The 22,110-nt window shown below is 37.7% G+C and overlaps 1 protein-coding gene across 1 annotated transcript in view; it reads left to right on the top strand.

Moving 5' to 3' along the window:
* lin28b (lin-28 homolog B (C. elegans)) overlaps positions 1-20,110 on the top strand; it is a 50,282-nt gene extending 30,172 nt beyond the window's left edge. The window contains exons 3-4 of the mRNA XM_017714716.2: positions 3,268-3,455; positions 18,551-20,110. Of these exons, the coding sequence (XP_017570205.1) occupies positions 3,268-3,455; positions 18,551-18,845 (483 nt within the window). The 3' untranslated portion in view covers positions 18,846-20,110. The remainder of the gene's footprint in view (positions 1-3,267; positions 3,456-18,550) is intronic.
* The last annotated feature ends 2,000 nt before the right edge of the window (positions 20,111-22,110 follow it).

Here is a 22,110-nt window from a genome sequence, read left to right as displayed (position 1 = left end):
AATGGAAATTATTATTACAGTCGTTTCTGTTACAACAATAAAAAATTAGTAAAACATATGAATAATTAATTAGTAATAATCATATCTTGCAATCAACTGGTGACCTGTCCAGCGTCTTTCCTGCCTGGACTGTGTGTGTGTGTGTGTGTGTGTGTGTGTGTGTGTGTGTGTGTGTGTGTGTGTGTGTGTGTGTAACAATTATAAATAATTAATTATTTGAAGTATTATTATTATTAAAAATAATCATAATGACAACAGTGCTATTTCAGTTACTACTTCTACTATTAATGATAAAAATGATGATGTCTTCTTCTAATAATAATAATAATAACAACAATAATCATAAAAATAATCGTTATTATTATCAATTGTGTTCTGTTACATAATTTCTATTTATATATTGTGATAAATCACATGGCGGTATGTTAATGTTTAAAATGTGTCAAAACTTTGTCTGTTAACTCATTAGATTTCAGAAAAAATACACATGAAATAATACAAATGATACAAGTAATGTATCATAAAAGCTCCAAGAATTATTATTAATATTATTATTATTATTATTATTGTTGTTGTTTTTGTTGTTATTAGTAGTATGATATTACATTTTGGCATCGCCCATCTCTGTTATGTTTCATTGCTGTCAAAGAAGAAATGATAAAAGTTCTGTTTTTGTACATTATTTAATAACAACAACCCTCTACATACATTTCATGATGAATGGACCAATTAAAATGCTCTAAATTCGTTTGAAATAAAATCTCTTTGTTTACTTTGATTAAAAGCTCAATGTTTTTGCCTTCTCCTGTAAAGTTGGCATTTTGAAGATATGTTTTTTTTTTTTTTGACAGCAGTGATATTTTGGTATCGAACAGCCACTGAGCACTAAGTAAAGCATTTTACTAAGTAAAATGCTAAAATGCCCAATTTGGCAACCTTCAACACAGTAGCTGCTGGATCTGTTTGAACAGCAGTGAGTGTCACTGGCACCGTAAAGCTCATCTTTTTGGACCATAATTTTAAAGATGAAAAGAACTTTTTTCTGAGTGATTGAAGGTTTTTAAACCCCTCACAGTTGCTTTGTACTGGAGCACATGCTGAACCCAGTCAGAAGATAACGGGTTAGGAATTCCACAGATTTTACGAATTTTTCACTTGATTAAATGGTTGAGATGGTAGTTTGGTGTGAAATACTTCGTTTATAGAGAAACTTACCAAGTCAGAATTGTTCACAGTTTTGGTGATGGGAACCAGATGTCCACCTCTAAAAGCTCTCTCACAGAAAGTTCCTACATGAAATGGTTATGAAAACACTGTCTGGTACCAGAGACCTTTATGATAATTTTGAGACTGACCTCCAAATATACTGGACTGAAGCTAAACGTATTGAAGAACTGGAGCTAAATGTACTGACGAACTGGAGCTGAATGTACTGAAGACCTGGAGCTAAACATAGTGAAGACCTGGAGCTAAACGTAGTGAAGAACTGGAGCTGAACGTAGTGAAGAACTGGAGCTGAACGTAGTGAAGAACTGGAGCTGAACGTAGTGAAGAACTGGAGCTGAACGTACTGACGACCTGGAGCTGAACGTACTGACGACCTGGAGCTGAACGTACTGACGACCTGGAGCTGAACGTACTGACGACCTGGAGCTGAACGTACTGACGAACTGGAGCTGAACGTGCTGAAGAACTGGAGCTGAACGTGCTGAAGAACTGGAGCTGAACGTACTGACGAACTGGAGCTGAACGTGCTGAAGAACTGGAGCTGAACGTGCTGAAGAACTGGAGCTGAACGTGCTGAAGAACTGGAGCTGAACTTGCTGAAGAACTGGAGCTGAATGTACTGAAGAATTTTGGGTAAAAAGCAGCTGTGAATTAAAATTTGCTGTATGTGCCAAATATGGCATACAGTGTAACCTTCTGCAGTTCTCTTACTGCAGAGTTCAGCGTCATGACAACGATTCATTAATGATGTGTTGAGCAGCTCTAATGTGATGAGAGATATTTGCAGTAGCACAGACGTAAGCAGCAGAAGCTCATACCGCTCCCCTCAGCCTGGTGCTGATAGTGAAGGTCTGTAGACTGATTCACTCTGGAAATGAGGAGTGAACTGGAATAGAAACTGAATTTCCATTGAACCTGCTGCACTCTACTCAGCCTGGACCAGCTGGACTTTACACTGGAGAGAATTTGAGCGAGATGCGTTCATTTATAGCTCCTTTTGAAGTCTTGCAGTTTAGTGGAACTGAACTTTTTTCCATTTTCAGAATTCTCTGTTTGAATAATAAGAGATGTGGGGGAAAAAAAAAAAATATATATATATATACACACACACACACACACACACACACACACACACACACACACACACACACACACACACACTGTAGCCGGAACAAAACCTTGTATCTCCAAAATGGTAACTTTACAGGAGAGGGAAAACCATACTTTACTTTTAATGTAAGTCAATGGAACCAGAAGTTTTTCCAAGCAGTTTTGGGCCGTTTCTTTTGGTCCATTCATCATGAAATTTACAGACAATGTTAAGGGTAACGGGCAATTTCAAATTGTGTCAAAAGCTGAAAAACAACAAAAATGGAGATACAAGGTTTTCTTCCAACAACAGCGATATAGATAGATAGACAGATAGAGAGAGAGAGAGAGAGAGAGAGAGAGAGAGAGAATCAGCCCCTCCTCGTTTCTACGCTCACTGTCCACTTTATCAGCTCCACTTACTGTATAGCTGCACTCTGTAGTTCTACAGTTACAGACTGTAGTCCATCTGTTTCTCTGATACTCTGTTACCCTGTTCTTCAGTGGTCAGGACCCCCATGGACCCCCACAGAGCAGGTACTATTTAGGTGGTAGATCATTCTCAGCACTGCAGTAACACTGACGTGGTGGTGGTGTGTTAGTGTGTGTCGCGCTGGTACAAGTGGATCAGACACAGCTTATTTTAATGTATGCCTTGTATGATTTGTGTATAATTTGTGTATAAACTGGCTCAAAATAATAATGTTAAACTAATGTAATAAAGTAAAAAATCATATTTTATTGTCTGTTTAAAGAATATTGGTGCTATAGTGATGTTTTTTTGATTTATTCACTAAATACGGTTAAGAATAAATGGATGGTATTTGATACATGCACGTTTGCAGTAATTAGATTTTTTAATGTGTGTGTGTTTGTGTGTGTGTGTGTGTGTGTGTGTTTATATTTCAGTAAAATGTAATGATGCTATTGTACTGCTGTGTGTTTGTGCAGAGTAAGTTGGTGATGGAAGGCTTCCGGAGCCTGCGTGAAGGGGAGCAGGTGGAGTTTACCTTTAAGAGGTCCAGCAAAGGGCTGGAGTCGCTCAGGGTAACCGGGCCTGGCGGGGGCCCCTGCTCCGGCAGCGACCGACGGCCCAAAGGGAAGGCCCCGCCCCTCAAACGCAAACCAAAGGGAGACCGGTGAGTGAGCTGAGCATCATGGGATATGCAGTTTTACAGCAGCCGAGTGCCGTGCTGCGCTGCGCCCCAGTCTTAAGGTTGTGTTCAAAGCGAATGTTGGCTTTTCTCCATAAATCCATGTAGCTGTGCATGTAAGAGACACTTTAGAGGTTTTGTGTAGCTCCCTGTGGGGACCGAGAGCTGAAAGGAATTCAGTTTGAAGCTGCTTTTACGGTCTGCGTGATTTGAGAGAGGACATGTCGTCCAGTCATGAAGAATTCATTTAAGCAATGTTTTGCTTTTTAGCAACACTTCTATAAGCAGGTGCTACATCCCTACATAACATTGAACTACTGATATATTTTTTGTCTGTTTTATACAGTATTAGTATTAAAACAGTTTAAATTTAAGAAGAAAATATTTAAATTAAAGAAGAGAGAAATTAAAACAGAATTTCTTTTATGCTACATGACGTATCTGTAAAAATAGTAAAGCCATTAGAGAATATTCACAAAACAGCGTACAAATTAGTGTAATTTGCAGAATGACTCAGGTTGCTAGTGTGCTTAATTTATTTGTATCCCTTTTATAATAGTCTGCAGATTAAATAATATGTTCATGCATGAATTGAATGTATTGGGAACAAAAATAAAACATGAAAAATGGCCTGCATAAAAATCATGTGCCAAAATTTGCAAAAAAAAAAAAAAGGGACAAATTTAAGCCTGTTGTCTTTTTTGTGATGTGGTAGCTTATTCTTACTTAGAAAATCATCGATGTGATTCTTTTGACCAGTAGTACAAATGCTTGGCAATAAAAAAAAGGAATTAAGCATAACTGATAATTTATTTATATATATATAATACTAAAAGTGAAGAGATCATTATATCCTTCAAAAAAATGATAAAGAATTAAAAAAATAAAAAGATATTTACACTATAGAAATATTTTTTTAAAATGTTGCACATGGAGTGTTGATTATATTGCACACAGGAAAAGGCGATCAATTCATAGCATGTAGGTCTGTAGGTCTGTCTGTGAGGTCTAGTGGGAGGTTTGAGGATTGAAATCAAAACATTTATTCAGAATGAATTGAAGTGAATTGTCCATGTCGTACGCTTTTCCGCTGTGCTGTTTAGCTTCAATTTAACAACCAGTGCAGTTCATTTCTGCTAGTGAAGTGTGAAGGTATAAAAAATGATGTATAAAAGATGTTAATTGTTATTATAATTTATTACTTGTATTAGGTCTGTGTGATAAATCGTGTTTTCATTGAAAACAAATTGAATGACCTCATACACTCAGCGCCAGACATGCGTCGTGTCATGCCAAGAATGAACCCTGTCCTCCAACACGGAGGACAAAGAACTTAACCACTTGGCTAAACAGCCAGTTACAAAACTCACACTTGTGCAGCTCAAAGACTCTCCGTCCTGAAATACATGCCTATAAAATCTAAAGGAGCATTAGGATCATTGACACCCAGGCTTGTGTTTTAAGTTTAAGAGGCAGAAATGGCTGCAGTCACAGCATTTGATGACTAAACAAACATGAAATTTTCTTGTGTGCCCGTGCATGTTTAGACATATAGCAGTGAAAGGCTGAGAAACGGGCGGCATTACTCAACAGCTTTTTCTGAAAAGGCTACCAAAGAACCCAGATATACATATGAAAGTGTCTGTGTGTGTGTGTGTGTGTGTATGTATATATATATATATATATATCGAATGTTGCCGGAACAAAACCTTGTATCTCCAAAATAGTAACTTTACAGGAGAAGGAAAAACATATTTTACTTTTAATGTAAGTCAATGGAACCAGACGTCTTTCCAAGCAATTTTGGGTTGTTTCTTTTGGTCCATTCATCATCAAATTGACATAAAATGTAAAAGGTGAAAATTGTTAGTTCTTTCTCCACAAAAATGGAGATATATATGTATGTGTGTGCCTGTGTGTGTGTGTATATATTTATATATATATATATATATATATATATATATATATATATATATATGAAGCTGTTGAGGTAATGCTGACTGTTCCTCAGCCTTTCTGTGCATTAAAATGTAATTGGGAGTTCTGATGTATTTCTTAACTATTTCATTATTTTGAAATAATTTTATTTTGTGCAGAAGTGACCAGTGCTATTGTAATTTTATATTTTTCTACTTGCTTAAAGGACAAGTTAGTTATATTTTAGTCACACAGTTAACAATAATTACCCACTTCTCATATCGTTACCTCATTATCTGACGGCTTTATCCAACATCCCAGTTTGTGTTGATACTGTACAGCCCTAGTTCGTATTATCTGATTTATGAATTACTCTGCGTATGTTAATGATGCCATGAGTGCAGCGTGTGATACAGCAGTGTTATCAGTGTTGTTTGATTTTGCCAAAATCTTTAAGATAAAATGATTAAAGCATTAATAGTCTTGATGGCTCATTTGGTGCTGCGGGGCGTGTTGCTGCTGTGCACGTTTCGCTCTGAACTCATTGATTTGGTCAGTCGTCTGGTGTCAGTTGCCATGGAGATATTGCAGAATGATTATCAATTGAACAAAGCTTTCAGGCTTTAGCATTAAAGCTGTTTTTAAGTGTGTTGGGGGCCAGTAGGGCTGTGCCGTGCCGTGCCGTGGAGGAGTGCTGACCTTTAACTTCATGATGTTATTCGGATTTAAAAACCAGCAGAACTTTTATGAAATACGACGCCTGATATTTTTACAAATTTTCATAAAAATATTTGAACCATGCAGCTGGTATGAGACGTTTCTGTTATATAAATGTAAATAATCTTTTCCTTAACTAAGCATGCCAGTCTTAAAGAGCACGTCTGAACACGCTAGCATGTATGTAAAAAAAGGCCTTCTTCAAAGCCCTCAACACGTTTCAAAGTACACAGTGTTGCGTGCAAAAGTTTGGGCGCCCTGGTCAAATGACGTTTCATAGATTTTCTGAAAACAAGTGAACACGTCCTCTCCAGAGAACACACTACTGCACAGCTTTAAAGCAGAATTACGGTTTGTTTACTGGTTATTTAGTATATGTGTCCTGTGCCGTTGGTTATTTTAGGGTTTATTTTTCCAGTGTGGTAAACTCAGCCAAATAAACAGAAACTGGGCACTAAAACTGACACACAATGCTTTATTTTCACTAAAATGAACGAAACATAATTAAATGTGAGTCTAACTTTTGGATTTAGTTTTGGCCTTTTTTTCTGATCTTTATATACTGAGGTACAATATTGGACATCACAGTTTAGGGTAATAAATGTGAATTCATATTTTGGAGTTAAGATGCAGGTTCATGGAACAAGTCATAATATAACATGACATTTTTCGTTCAGACAGTCACGTTATCTCATCATAAAATACAGCCCTGTTACACTTTATTGCGGATGCTTTGTGAACGAACTCACTCGTAACCCTTACGTTTTACTGAGAGTGGATTTATTTCTGTACTGTTTTGCGTCCCAGAGACACCAATGCTATATTTACACAAAGCATATATAATAATAATAGTAGTAATAATAATAATAATAATAATAATAATAATAATAATAATAATAATTTCAAAATAATTCTTATTTCTTACCTTCAAATATTTGTTATCTTCATTTTAATAATGAAATTGACCAAATACAACATGATTGGACAAAAATATAAAAATATTACATTTTTTTATATTACATGGCCCATTTATATGCAGTGGGGGTCTCTGAGATGTGACACCCTAAACAACCGATGTGTTTAAATAATAATAGTTTCAGTGTTTTTTTCAATGTTTTTAATCTTTTTTTATGTTTAACTTTAATGCAATCGGAACCTACTTTCTTTCTCCAGAGGTTCTTTTTTAAGGAACGTAGGTTTTGATTGCATCAAAAGAAGGAAACAAAAATTTAACATGTAGAAAAAAAAAAGACTAACTTTGAAATTATTCTTATTTATACTATACTTATGTGGCAACAAGTAAATGAACCATTTTATTCAGCCTAAATAAACAGTTTAAATAAACCCTTATTTAACTTGCTTGTTATGACATGACGTGCCGTTTTTTAACAGTATATTTAGCAACAAAAAGGGTTCTTTCATTATTATGATGTCAGGTTATAGCAATAGAAGAACCTCATTTTCAAAAGGGTTGTGTGTGTGTGTGTGTGTGTGTGTGTGTGTGTGTATAATCCTGACCATCATACTGTTGAGAATCACCGGATAGTTTAACAGTTTGAACATTTGTAGATCTATAGGCTGTTCATATACAATAACACACAATTGCTATTAATGTGAACGCAGAGGTGGGCGATACGGTGAAAGTATCGCAATACATTTTGAAATTTTTCAATGTAAAATATTTCACCTTTTTTTTTTTCTGCCGTCTGAAATGTTGGACCAGGCCTCATGGAAGCCGAAGTGCCACATTACATTAATTCGATTAAACAGTTCGATCACAAACCGAGTACAAATGCTGTAATTTATCACAATAATGAATTCATCATATTTCCCAGCCCCGTGTGGACAGATCGTCAGTTTGTTAGTGAAGCGGCCGCCCTCGTTGTGTTTTTATCAGTGTATTTGTTGAAGTTGTGCAGAAGAGTGGGGAACGCTGAGCTGCAGAAGAGGCTGAGATGATTGATTTGAGTTTGGCTGAAGCTCTTCTGTAACTTGGCGCGCTGAGCTGCATCTCTGTTATTGTGTTGCTGTGCTGGTGAAGTTGTGTAGCGAGCGCTGTTGGGAAACTCAGACACCCCAGAAATAAACACAGAGTGGGAGGTAAAGCTTCTGTTTTACTTTCTCTTTATTACTCACTCAGTTTCTCTCCAATGAAGTATTTCTTTATTCTTTACCATCTTTACCTGCGGGGGTCTGTGGTATATCTGAAAGTGCAGTACACACACACACACACACACACACACACACACACACACATATATATATATATACGCAGCAATGCAAAGACACATCAGTGTTCTTTTAACTTAACTGGCCATTTAAAGAGGTGTTTGTGGATTAAAAAAGTAATTTAAAAAATCATATTTCATATTATCTTATTTTAGTAATTGAAGTTTTTACAGTGACAGTCAGAAATTGTAAAAATAGGACAAGACATACTTCAATGGCTGTCAATATATATATATATATATATATATATATATATGTGTGTGTGTATATATATATATATATATATATATATATATATATATATATATATATATATATGGGATTTTTTTTATTTAAACCTGGAAATAATCAACAGAACAAAAAAAGTAATTTAAAAAATTGTAAATTTTAAATTCTAAAAATAGGACAGGATATACTTCAATGGCTGTCTGTATGTGTATATAGATTTTATTTTATTTAAACCTGGAAATAATCAACAGAACAAGAGGTATTAAAAAAAAGTATTTAAGCAAATTTGTGACAAAAAGTTTTTTTTTCAGTCTTATCTCTAGATTGTATGGTAGCTCGCTGTAGTTAAAGTGCAGCAAATACTAATAAATTCTGAAATTCATGTAAATATTTTAAGTATTTAACTTTTTACTCAAAACATACTGGTCATATAATGTTTCAAAGAAAAACAAAATAGAAATGATCAAATCAACCTTTTCACTAATAGTGTATCCTACTGTTTATAGTAACTGCTAAAGAACTATTAAGTGATCAAATCAATATTATAATATATAATAGTTTGTTTCTGTGTTTAGGTATTTTTAGATGTTTTAATAATTTCATCCTTTTGTAATTTGTTTGGTTTTAATTATTCAGTAGTGTAATTATGAATTCATGACAAATTTCTCTCAAACTGTCTACCTTAAAATTTCACCACTTTTCGAATATGAGGCATTCTGGATATTCATTTTATTGTAACGTTCTCAGTCAGTTTGGAATCTTTCTCATGATTTTTATTTATAGCTTTCTATTAATACATTGTAATCTTTGAAACTGTGAAATGATTTTATGTTGTTGAATATGCTTTATTCAGTTGTGCATGAATATAAACATAAAACATGAGCAAAATATAAAATGTGCCATAAGCTTTGCACAGAAAACACTGTATGTTTTATATTTTCTTCCCACAGTAGCAAATAAACAGTAATTATGCATTGAAATGTGCAGAATTGTTAGACCTAATCAGCAAAACATGCATATAATATTTTAAATCTTTGCCTAACTAAAACTAGCAGAGAGTAAAATGTCAACATGGTCCTTCAGTTATGTTTCATTTTCAATGGTGTTACATTGTTCTTTATTGGACAGTTGTACAATTTCTCCTCATATCGAAGAAGAAAGTGCACTTGCTTTACCTCAGCAGCTTTAAATACAGCTGCTTACCTTGTTAATAAATTACAGTAGAAATCTCCAACTTTAATCTGACGTCATTAATCAACAGTGCTGGGTGGAAATGTTCCATATACTCAGTTACATGTACATTAGTACTGAATTAGTACTGAATTAGTGGATTTATACTGATTGGGTTTCATTTCATTCTGTTGTGCTGGTTTGGCTCCTGGACAGCTTTACTGTTGCTCACGCTGGGCTGTGGAGAGGAATTCACATTGAAAATCAATCACTATAGTGCAAAAAAAGTCCACGCATGACGTCACTGTTCCACAGCGAGACGCAGAATCCGCCAAAACGTCCGAGCCAAAATGAGAAATAATCTCTATTATATTGTCTCTCTATTTCCTTTCGCTTGAGCTTTTCACGGAAAAACAATGTACGAGGATTTGCATTTTAAAAACGAAATGCTGAGTTTGTCAGAATAGAATATTATTTATTTATTCATTTGTTTTAGTTGTTTATTTAACAGTAACTAATACAGATAAACTGTTATGCAGAAGGCAACACATGTAATGTGAATAGGGCATCTAGCTTAAGCTAATTTACTTATATATATAATAGAGGTAGAGAGAGAGAGAAATAGCTGCTGTCAGAAGAAAACCTCATATCTCCAATTTTTGTCATTTTGTTGTTCAATTTTATCATAATTTGAATGCCTTTTGCTGTTTTACATTGTGTTGAAATTTTATGATGAACGGATCAAAAGAAATGTCCCAAAATTACAAAAAAATTCTGGTTCTGTGATTGTCTGTCTATCTATCTATATGTATGTGTATATATATATATATATGCTGTTGGATCCAAAATAGCTTTACAGGAGAGTGAAAAAACCTCCGTTACTTTGTATGCAAGTCAATGGAACCAGAAATTTTCCACCTCATTTTGGGACGTTTCTTTTGATCCGTTCATCATAAAATTTAAACACAATCTAAAGGTGCTTCCAGAGTTTTTAAAAAAACTGAAAAATGACAGAAATGGAGATACAAGTTTTTGTTCTGACAGCAGCGATTTATATACTTATATCTGTGTATCAGTTAAAACTTACAAAATGTCACAATGTTCTCTGGTTTGTTTCTGTTTAAGCTAAACTTTCAATTCAATTCGTTTTGTGTTTGGGTTTCTAAAGGTATTATATTCCATAACTGCACAGCTTTTAACTGTAAGAGACGACTATAACTTTCTCTCACTGCTCTCCGGGTTGTCCCTCCGTAATTTTCCTGCTTTGTAATAAACTGGCAAAGTATTTCTGGGTCACACACTTAAAAATAAGCTTTACTAATATTTTATAAAATGATCAAAAAGTCTGTTTGTATGATGACGTTATAGATCTGTTTGTTTATAGAGAAGTTAACCCCAAATAAGATGTGACGAATGCATGGCATAGATCTGTGCAGCCTCGAGTAGGAATGCAAGGTTTAATCAATTGAAAACAGTTTAAATTAGTTTTGATCTTTTTTTTTTAATGTGAGCACTAGATTTTATACAGTAATACGAATGTGAAGAGGGTCTGGCTATATTGCTTTCCTCACAGCAGTACTTAAAGCAGATCTTCATCACTGAAATGTAATTATAACAGGGAAAACGGTGAAATGCAGTGCACACGTGATGTTAAGTTTCCATAGGCAGAATAGACAAATCCTCTATTGCAGTGCTTTCACATCACTGGACCTGTTTTTTGCACTGCAGATGTGTTTGGCTCATTGAAATGCATCAAAACAGTGGAATTCAGTGCAAAAACTCTGAACGCTGAACGGTGGAAGTCAGTAGTGATAGTCGTGCCTTTGTCACATTTCAAACTGGATTGTATGAAATTCTGACAAGCTCAGCGTTTCAGTTTTAAAACGTTTAAAATATTTACACTTTTCAGTGTAAAGTTTTCAGTAAAGAGCTGAAAATGAGGGCACGTATTCCAAATGTCTGTATGGAGCAGAAATGTGTGCAGTGCATTTTGTGTTTTTCGCTGAAGTTGATTGATTTTCAGTTTGACACAAATTTCTCTCCGTCCTGCAGTTTTCTCATTTTATTTTAGACCGAATGATTGAAATGGAGAGAAGATGGTTCTTTAGAAAAGAAAATGGTCTATATAGAACCATGAACACTCAAACCTTTTGCATGATTAAAGGGTTCTGTGTGTCGTGAAAGAGTTCTTCAGATTGATGGGGAATGTGCTGTGGATGGTTCTACATAGACGCGTTTTGACCAAGGGTTCTTCCGTCATTACGAGGTCAAGCTTGTTACAGCAGATGATCCGTTTTTGATGCTGTGAAGAACCCTTTTCAAAAAGGTCCTGTGTAGAACCATCTACTGCACATTGTTTATTAATCTCAAGAACCTTCTCACGGTTCTACATGCCGTTTTTTTTTACTAAGGAACCCTTGAAGAACCATCTTTTTAAGATGATGCTGAGATGCTGGATTTACTATGAATTTCCACTGTAGTTCTGGAAGCTGCTGTTCTTAATTAGCGGCTGTTTTTTGTTTGTTTGTTTGTTTGTTTGTTTTTTGGTTTACTGCAGTTCTTATTATACCAAATTAACGGCGCTTTGACTTGCATAAGGGTTTGTTAAATGCTATAAATTAGGAGATTAAGTGGAGCTCTTTACGATGTGGAAACAGTTGCAGTGGTATTAGAGTTTTGGATTAAACGCTCTGTCGTAATGCTGAGCAGTAATGATTCAGTTCAGTATCACAGATGATATTTAAGTTATTAACACGGTTATGGATTCTGTGTTTCCTCAGTGCTGCTGCTCTATGATAACATGTCCTATGAAACAGACATTGGCTTGTTTTTGTTCTCTTAAAATGCCTTAAAATGAAAGGACAAAGTAATTCGGCAGGAAGCACATTTCCATACGCTAACATGCGGGAAAGAGGCCGATGCAGATGCGGTTAAAGTGGAGACGGCCGTCCTGGAGCCGTCCTGTATCGCACCGCGTGAACGCGGCCGATCGGCTGTAGTGTTGATCCTGCACTGCCACCTACAGGATTCAGGCTCTCTGAGATTTGCTCTCTGCACTGAGGCTGAGCTTCAGACTTCAGTCATCACCGAATTATCAGTTAAAGTGATGTGGTTTGCTCAGCTGTCGCGCTCTGCGTCAATCTAGATGTGCAAATGTAAAATGTGTAAGTACTATTTAAGTATTGTTTGATGAAGTCCAACACGTAGGCTGTGTTGAAGTTGGCTTTGCCTCTTTGTTGTTTGGGTTTTGGTGACTTCAAAATTCAGGTACTTTTTGCTTTTCTTCCTTCAACGTATTCAAAAGGCAGTGAACAAAAATGATTGAAGTTTTGGTAGTAAAGTACAGTCATATTAAAAGTTTGAAAAGCCCGGCCAAATGACATTTTTGAAAATAAAACAACTTCTACAGACAACACGCTTTTGTCCTGCACATTTACAGGTGAACAGCTTCTGTTTATTTGAGTTTAAAATATCGGAAAATGATAAAATGATAAAATATAAAATGTTGCAGAAGCTTTACTTCGTAGATTTCCTTTTTCCAGTTTGCTAAATTGTGTAAATAAAAAGTTATTATGTATTAAAAGTTATTTCACCAGAGGTGCCGAAACTTTTTGCATACAACCGTAGACTTGGGCATTTGGGGATGGTGAAATCTGAATTGACCGTTCGACTAAATAATGAAGTATTTTATGCTTTCATGTGTTTACATAGTGTACATGTAGAATGTATAGACAGAAACTCATTTTATCTGCTAGATTTGTTGTTATATATTATAACTTGTAAATATAACTATATAATATAATATAATATAATATAATAATATATAATATATATATATATATATATATATTAAAGCTGGTCAACAGGACCCCCAGAAGGAGTTTTTTTGCTAGATGAACCCAATGAAACCAAACTAATTTCCAGAAATAAACAAATTGTGGTAAAAAAAAAACAAAACAAGGAGAATCAAAAATGAATACAGAAATAAAACGAAACAAAAAGGGCAAATAAACAAATACAAGAGTCAGAGTTTTCAGGATCATAGGTAATATGTTATTTTTTTTATATTATTATGTTCATTTTTTTGGGAAAAAAAATGTCAATTTATGCAGGTGTTCAGTTCTCATCTGAAATGTTTCGGAAAAATAGAATTTTTTTGCATAAATTGAGAAAATGTTTTCAAAAATGAAAGTTGGAATTAACGCTTGAAATGAAATGAGAAGCTTAGCTGGATTCTGTACGGTTCTTAGAGATGAATGTTAAAAATAATGAATTAATGAAATGCTATTGCAGTGTGTAGTGACTGATACAATTAAACATTTTTCACTGTGGTGTTTAAAATGATGTATTTTATATATATTTTAGAGAATTAGTTGATCTTTTATTTGGTGTGTAATGTATTTGTATGATGTGTTTGTGTATAATACATTTTTATTAATATAAAAACAGGTAATGGTAACAAGGTTTAATTCAGACATTTAAATTGATGTGGCCATGAAGATATTGTATTATTAGGCGTGAACATTCCATAAATTAATAAATTAATACCTCGACCATGTTAACAGAACAGATTTTATGTATTTAGACAGACAGCACTGTCAATAATGAGATGATAAATAATGGAAAATTCCATCGTCATCGTCATCAGGTCAGATCCTGTCATTTTCTGTGAGTAATTTTGAGATTGTGTGGCTTTTATTAAAACATAATAACAATAATAGTGAAAATAATAATACAGTAACAGGGCTGACAGGGTTTGAGAACCCAAATGAATTATTATTTTACTAAATTCTCAAATGCTGCTGAAATATTTTTTGGCAAAACAGGACAATTTAATGCATTGATGAACAGTTAAATGTTCTGATTTGATTAAAAATGTTTCTTGAGATTTGCCACCGGAAATTCCGTCATACATAAAGAACAGATCACAGATCATCGGTGTGAATGATCTCCAATGTGCTTATAAAAACATTCACTCAAATTGTTTTTTACCGTCATCATTTGACAAAAAATAGCACAGTTTTAACTGTGAAACTGCTGAAGTCATATAAAGGTCACAAGGTGTCCTGTTTTGGTCAAATAACCCAAAAATGAACTTAAATTTGATAAAAAGCTTCCCAGTTTTGATCATTTGAACCTTGTCTATTCATATGCTTCGTGTTTTTGAACAGATTTTATCTGTTGATTTTCAATTTAGCATGAAATGAGATCAAAGCAGATCTCGATTATCTTTTCTATGGCTCATATACAGTAAGTGCCTGTGTGTATATACAGGCCTGTGTTGTGTATACGTATGAAATGCTCCCATGAGAGGTTTTTGGACGGACGCAGGCTGTGCTGTATGGCGAAATCTGATTGTCTATATTTAGAACTGGCTAATGTGGTCTCCAGCCCACTCGTTACTGCGCACCGTGGCAACCACAGGCTCCCTAGTAACACTGACGACAGAATTCACACCGTACTGATTTCGAGCACTCGACCGTTTCAGGCTCGTAAGGAGAGATTCTGCTCCTCCTTGTGCATGTGATCATTTTTAAAGGGCTCATTTCCTACAGTTTATCCGCGAGGTTCACTTTGCTTGTGTGGGTTTATGTACCATCAGCTCTGTCTGGATCTCTTGGAGCTAAACAGGCTGCTTTAGCTACTGATATACAGTCGTATGCAAAAGTTTGTGCACCCCTGGTCAAATGACATGTATTGTTGGTTTTCTAGGGGAAAACAAGTGAACATATTCCTAATGGAGAACGGACAGTATATTTCAAAAAATAAATATGCTGTAACTTTTGCACATGACGTATTTTATATTTATGTGTGCCAATATGTTAAATACATCAAATAAACAGTAGCTGTGCATTAAAATCTGCGGAAATCAGTCCTCTGTAGAGGATGGGTGAACTTATTTATGCATAAGTCAACAGAAATGTGACCGTTTATATATGGCTGTATGTAAATGAGCTTTGCTCTGATTGGCTGCCCTGTAAAGTGTCTCATCTGAAAAGCAATCTTTGCTGAAATCTAACTTGTAACTTCAACATAAATGGGCGGGGCCATAGGCTGGACATATGCAAATGTGTTGTGACATCACAAAACCAGAGTTCAACATTGGCTGTATTTGCAGCTTAGCTTCCATATGTGGACTGTGTGGACTGACAGAGGGAAATTGTTATAGTACATCAAACTCTTAAAGGTTTCCAGTGAGTGGACCCTTTAATAAAACATGAGCGGTCAACACTGGATCCCAGATCACTTGACAGTTGATTTAGAGATTATTGATAGATGTGTCCGGTGATGTACAACCCCAATTCCAGTGAAGTTGGGACGTTGTGTAAAACATAAATAAAAACAGAATACGATGATTAACAAATCCTTTTCAGCCTGTATTCAGTTTAATACACTACAAAGACGAGATATTTAATGTTCAAACAGATAAACTTTATTGTTTTTTGCAAATATTCACTAATTTTGAATTTGATGCCTGCAACACGTTCCAAAGAAGTTGGGACAGGGGCGTGTTTACCACTGTGTTACATCACCTTTCCTTTTAACACTCAATAAGCGTTTGGGAACTGAGGACACTGATTGTTGAAGCTTTGTAGGTGGAATTCTTTCCCATTCCTGCTTGATGTCCAGCTTCAGCTGCTCAGCAGTCCGGGGTCTCCGCTGTCGTATTTTGTGCTTCATAATGCGCCACACATTTTCAATGGGAGACAGGTCTGGACTGCAGGCAGGCCAGTCTAGTACCCGCACTCTTTTACTACGAAGCCACGCTGTTGTAACACGTGCAGAATGTGGCTTGGCATCGTCTTGCTGAAATAAGCTGGACGTCCCTGAAAAAGACGTTGCTTGGATGGCAGCAGATGTTGCTCCAAAACCTGTATGGACCTTTCAGCATTAATGGGGCCTTCACAGATGTGCAGGTTACCCCTGCCATGGGCACTAACACCCCCCCACACCATCAGAGATGCTGGCTTTTGAACTTTGCGCTGAAAACAATCCGGACAGTCCTTTTCCTCTTTGGCCTGGAGGACACGACGTCCCTGATTTCCAGAAACAGTGTGAAATGTGGACGCGTCAGACCACAGGACACTTTTCCACTCTGCGTCAGTCCATCTCAGATGAGCTTGGCCCAGAGAAGCCGGCGGCGTTTCTGGGTGGTGTTGATATGTGGCTTCGCTTTGCACGGCAGAGTTTTAACTTGCACTTGTAGATGGAGCGACGAACTGAGTTCACTGACAGTGGTTTTCTGAAGTGTTCCTGAGCCCATGTGGGAATATCCGTTACAGAATGATGTGGGTTTTTAATGCAGTGCCGCCTGAGGGGTCGAAGGTCACGGGCATTCAGTGTTGGTTTTCTGCCTTGCTGCTTACCTGCAGAGATTTCTCCAGATTCTCTGAATCTTTTGATGATATTATGGACTGTAGATGATGAAATCCCTAAATTCCTGCAGTTGCACGTTGAGAAACGTTGTTCTTAGACTGTTGGACTATTTGATCACACAGTTGTTCACAGAGTGGTGAACCTCGCCCGTCCCTGCTTGTGAACGACTGAGCCTTTCAGGGATGCTCCCTTTATTCCCAATCATGACACTCACCTGTTTCCAGTTAACCTGTTCACCTGTGGAATGTTCCAAACAGGTGTTGCAAAAAACAGCAGTTTATCCGTTTGAACATTAAATATCTTGTCTTTGTAGTGTATTCAGTTGAATATAGGCTGAAAAGGATTTGTTAATCATCGTATTCTGTTTTTATTTATGTTTTACGCAAAGTCCCAGCTTCACTGGAATTGGGGTTGTATTCGAAAGGCTTGACAGACTGAAGTAGCTCTACAGCTGTGAATGGAACAAACCGGACTCACCACAGGCCTCAGTTACAAACTGATGGAGCTCTTTTAGAGAGTGTCTCAGCAAAGCTTGAGCAAGACTCTTGAGTTTTGTCTTCCACCGCAGGCTCGTTTTGAGCCCTGATGAAGCCTGGCTAAAGGTATTGCAGATACACACGCCCTCTCTGCTGGTCAGGATTAAGATCCACTGTGTTTTACTGCCCTCTGCTGGATGAACAGCTCAGTTACAGTGGTTAGAAACTCCCCTTCAACAGCAGTGAGAAGTAATAAATGTGCGGCTTAGTTATTAAATACATTTATAGCCTGATTTTACACTACAGCCTGAAACTGAAATTGAAGTACATTCAGGGTAATTTGAACTTCTTAAAGGGGAATTCCACCAATTTCTTTTCAAAATTTCATTATAATTTGATGTCCTTGTCCTTCATGGCCACATGGTCAGCATTTAGACCCCGTTGTTTTGAGGTAAATCAGTCCTGAATTCTGGAAATCAGTGTGGAATATTTAAGAATTTGTCACTGCCAAAACATATTTTCTGTAATCAAGTTAAATTGAAGTTTTTTGTGTGTTTTAATGAAAATATTATGATTTTTTGGGTGTAAAGCTGTTCAGAACTGGGACCGCTAGTGATGTACTGGCCAGCGCTTTTGAGCTCTGCTCAAAATGACCTAAAATTGTCACTTCCAAAACATTTGGGAAAGTTTGGGTAGTGTCATGATCCTTTTAATAGTGATGAAAAGCAATTTTAATGAAATAAACGACATTACGGTATAGAGTCACTCGACGAAAGAGGATTTAAGTCAGTTAAAAGTCTGAAATGTGTTTTGAAATCCATACAGGTTGATAAATCCTTAAAGCCATGACTAACGCACCCCCCCCCCTCTCTCTCTCTCTTTCTCTCTCTCTGTCTCTCTCTCTCTCTGTCTCTCTCTCTCTCTCGCTCTCTCTCTCTCTCTCTCTCTCTCTCTCTCTCTCTTGAGGTGTTATAACTGTGGAGGCCTGGACCACCATGCTAAAGAGTGTGGCCTGCCACCTCAGCCAAAGAAATGCCACTACTGTCAGAGTGTAATGCACATGGTGGCCCAGTGTCCCCACAAGGGGGCGCTGTCACCCTCCACTTCTCAGGACCCCCACCTCTCCTCCGCAGCCTCCACGCAGTCACAGGAGGAGAGCAGCCGCTCGGGCTCGTCCCCCCGCGAGGGCCCGTCGTCCTCTCCGGAGGAAGCGTATCAGCGCGCCGCTCACGGCCAGCGATGGAGAAAAACTCGAGACTGACTGCAAGCTCACCGCTGAACTTTCTGACCTTTCACCTCATTCTGAGAGAGCCTGGATCCAGCACCGTCTACCTCACGCGCTCGAGTAACAGGGGAGGTCCTCTCTTCCCGCGCAGCTACGGCAACGGTCCTCGCACCTGTGTTTGTGTGTGTGTGTGTGTGTGTGTGTGTGTGTGTGTGTGTGTGTGTGTGTTTGACACCTTGACTTGCCCTCTATGCAACTACGGCACAGGTTAACGGGGGGTAACTGAGGTGGGGTGCATGTTTTTGTGAGCATAAGAAATTTTTCTCAGCTCGTCAAAAGAAGTCGTCTCGAACGGCCAAGACTGACGTGAATGTGAATCTGGGTTATAGTCTTTATCTTCACTCAGCTAATTAATCAGCCCATTCGTATCACTGAGCTTTACAAAGGCACAAATCACAAAACCCTTTTTTTTCCTTTTTATATGCGTCAACATTCCTTCACCTCGTAAAAAGCATTCCATTTAGTTTCGACTTTAAAAGTCAAAGCCAGTAAGCAGCCAGACGCTCAGGAGCATTGACCAAAAGATGGCTAATGCTAACGTCTGTGACGGCAACCACTCAAAAAAACCCCCAAAAAACCCAAAAACCCTGAATTGAAGCGTTCCGGACTGTGTAGAAGTCAGAAGGCCACTCTTTGGTTATTTAAGGATAAGATATTCATATTTCAGCATCAGGAAAATGGATATTTAACAGCAACTAAATATCATAGCAGTTTTTTTTTCCCTGAATTATTTTGTGCACTCCTTACATTCCTACTTTCAGTTCTTCAAAGAAATCTGCAGGGAAATTTTTCCACACTTCCAAAGTTCAGTCTTAGAAGTTGGTCGCATTTTCTGCTAATAATCCCAAATACAAATGCAGACCCATCAGCACAATAAAACCTGTTTATGGGTTGTTGTGCTTTTATTTTTGCTTGATTTTTTTCCCCCCTTCCTTCATGCAAGGGGATTTTTTCATATGTAATCTCCTCGTCTGAAAAATGAATGTATTGTGCTTCAGCTCTTTTGAAGGGATATTAAATAACTCAAGGGTGGAGTCTGACCACACAGTACTGCAGGCCTGTAGTGCACAGTGAGACGAAAAACTGTTTACACCTGGCATTTCCATGCGTCTCCCGTGACCACTTAAGATCAGATTTTGTGACTGGAGGAAGGGTACGGTGCACGTTTACCACGTCTTTCTCTCAAAAGTGACCAGCAAAACTTTGGACAAAACTATGTACAAGCTGTCACAGACATTTTGATCACATGGGCTGCCAAATTTACATTTACATTTATGGCATTTGGCTGACGCTCTTATCCAGAGCGACTTACAATTTGATCATTTTACACAGGAAGGCCAATGTGGTGTTAGGAGTCTTGCCCAAGGACTCTTATTGGTATAGGGTGGTTACCCAGGTGGGGATTGAACCCCAGTCTACAGCATAGAAGGCAGAGGTGTTACCCACCTCACTAACCAACCATCTGAGAGACCCAAATGAGAGAGAAGAGAGAAGCTGCGTAGCCCATGTGATCGGAATGTTATTATGGTGGCGCAGTTTATTAGCGTATCGATCCTTAGCCTCTCGGGGGCCAGACATGATCTCTTAACGAAGGTGCATGCCTGTGGACAACGTGTTAAAGTTTCGGAGGTGGATTGTGGAGAAAGCCACTGTTAACAAGGGTGCACGCTCTCTAAAACCCTCTCACGAAATTCCTCAAATTTTTAAAGTCTGGAGAACAATTGATAACACAAGCAAAGCAAGCTAGTTAGCGAAGCGCTATCGTTAGCCAACTGTGGAACTGTTTTAATGCGTAGTTTGTGCTCTGAATGCATGAGACACAACTAAGTGCTTAATTGGAATTTTTTGAGGTGGGACTTTTCAGCCATGCTGACTTAAGATTAAGAGACCCTTATTACTCCCACAAATGGGGAAATTCCACCTCCACAGTTAACCCATCTGTGAAGTGGAACACCACATACACACTAGTGAGCACACACACATTAGGGGGCAGTGAGCACACTTGCCCGGAGCAGTGGGCAGCCCAATCCGCATTTCCCGGGGAGCAGTTGCAGGTTAGGTATCTTCCTCAAGGACAACCCAGTCATGTGCTGTCGGCTCTGGGGATCAAATCGGCAACCTTTTGGTCACAAGGCTGGTTCCCTAACCTCCTGCCCACGACTGCCTCAACGCACACATGACCTGTGTGCATCTATGCTTTTGGCTTTTTGCAGTGTTGACAACAAGAACGGTGCACCATTAAAAGTGCACCAAAAGTGCACTGTTTATGAGGCGTGGGTTTGGTTTAGACATTTCACACTGAGGCTGTTTCCACACTTTTTTTTTGCAATTTTTACTGTGATAAATGATTGAAATTTCATTTTTCCATAGCGAAGAAAATGTTCTTGGAATTCGACTTTGGTGCGAATTCACGTCTTCGACCTTCGGCTGTGAGAGGGGCCCCCCTCGTATGATAGCTCCCATGCTAATCCAAAGCTAATTTTAGCAGTTTTTAGCCACAAAGCTTTAAATAGTTTTCCCCACTGACTGTAAATGAACAGATAAGAGAGACTAAACACAGCGCAATACACAGACGGTTTCCAGGCTGTATTATTAACTTTACTCCTGTGGTTTTCTAATTGTTTTAGATGGTTTTAGTTAGCCGGCCTGCTAGCTGTGATGTTAGCTCAGTGGCTAACTGTAGCTGAACACTAAACAGGCTCTATCTACACTTTGTGCTACAGATCAGTGTACAGCACTGTGCACATGTGATTATTGCATAGATTTCTGATGTAAGTGGGTTGTTTTCACTGCCTCACTGGCTGGCGAGTTAGCAAGCTTGCTAACTGCTGTGTTAGCTCTTTGGCTAACAGCAGCTGAATACAAGTCTCTCTACTGCCGCCAAACATTTTTTTTGGTGCAATTCATTGTGTAGGACTATCCCCCGATGAGTATATAACTGTTTGGTGTAACTACTCAATTGTGTAACTGTGTTTACTCAATTTTTCGTCATTACGGTTTATGCTAAGTGAGTTAGCTAGCTTGCTAACTGCACAAACCTGCAGTTTTTTTTTTTTATTGCCAGGTTTACAGCCCGACACGCACTGCGAACGTCGAGTGTGACTGCAGCTCATTAAGTCCTTGTTCCCACCCACATTTAGCCCAAAATTTCAAACAGTTGTCCCCAGACGTTCTTGTTATCTAGCCCCCTGAGGCTTGGTGGTCCTTCGTGTGCTGTAGCGCTCATGCTGCAAGCGTTACA

The sequence above is a fragment of the Pygocentrus nattereri genome, chromosome 4 (assembly GCF_015220715.1).
Source record: "Pygocentrus nattereri isolate fPygNat1 chromosome 4, fPygNat1.pri, whole genome shotgun sequence".
Classification (NCBI taxonomy): Eukaryota; Metazoa; Chordata; class Actinopteri; order Characiformes; family Serrasalmidae; genus Pygocentrus; species Pygocentrus nattereri.
This window is presented reverse-complemented; position numbering and strand designations above follow the sequence as displayed.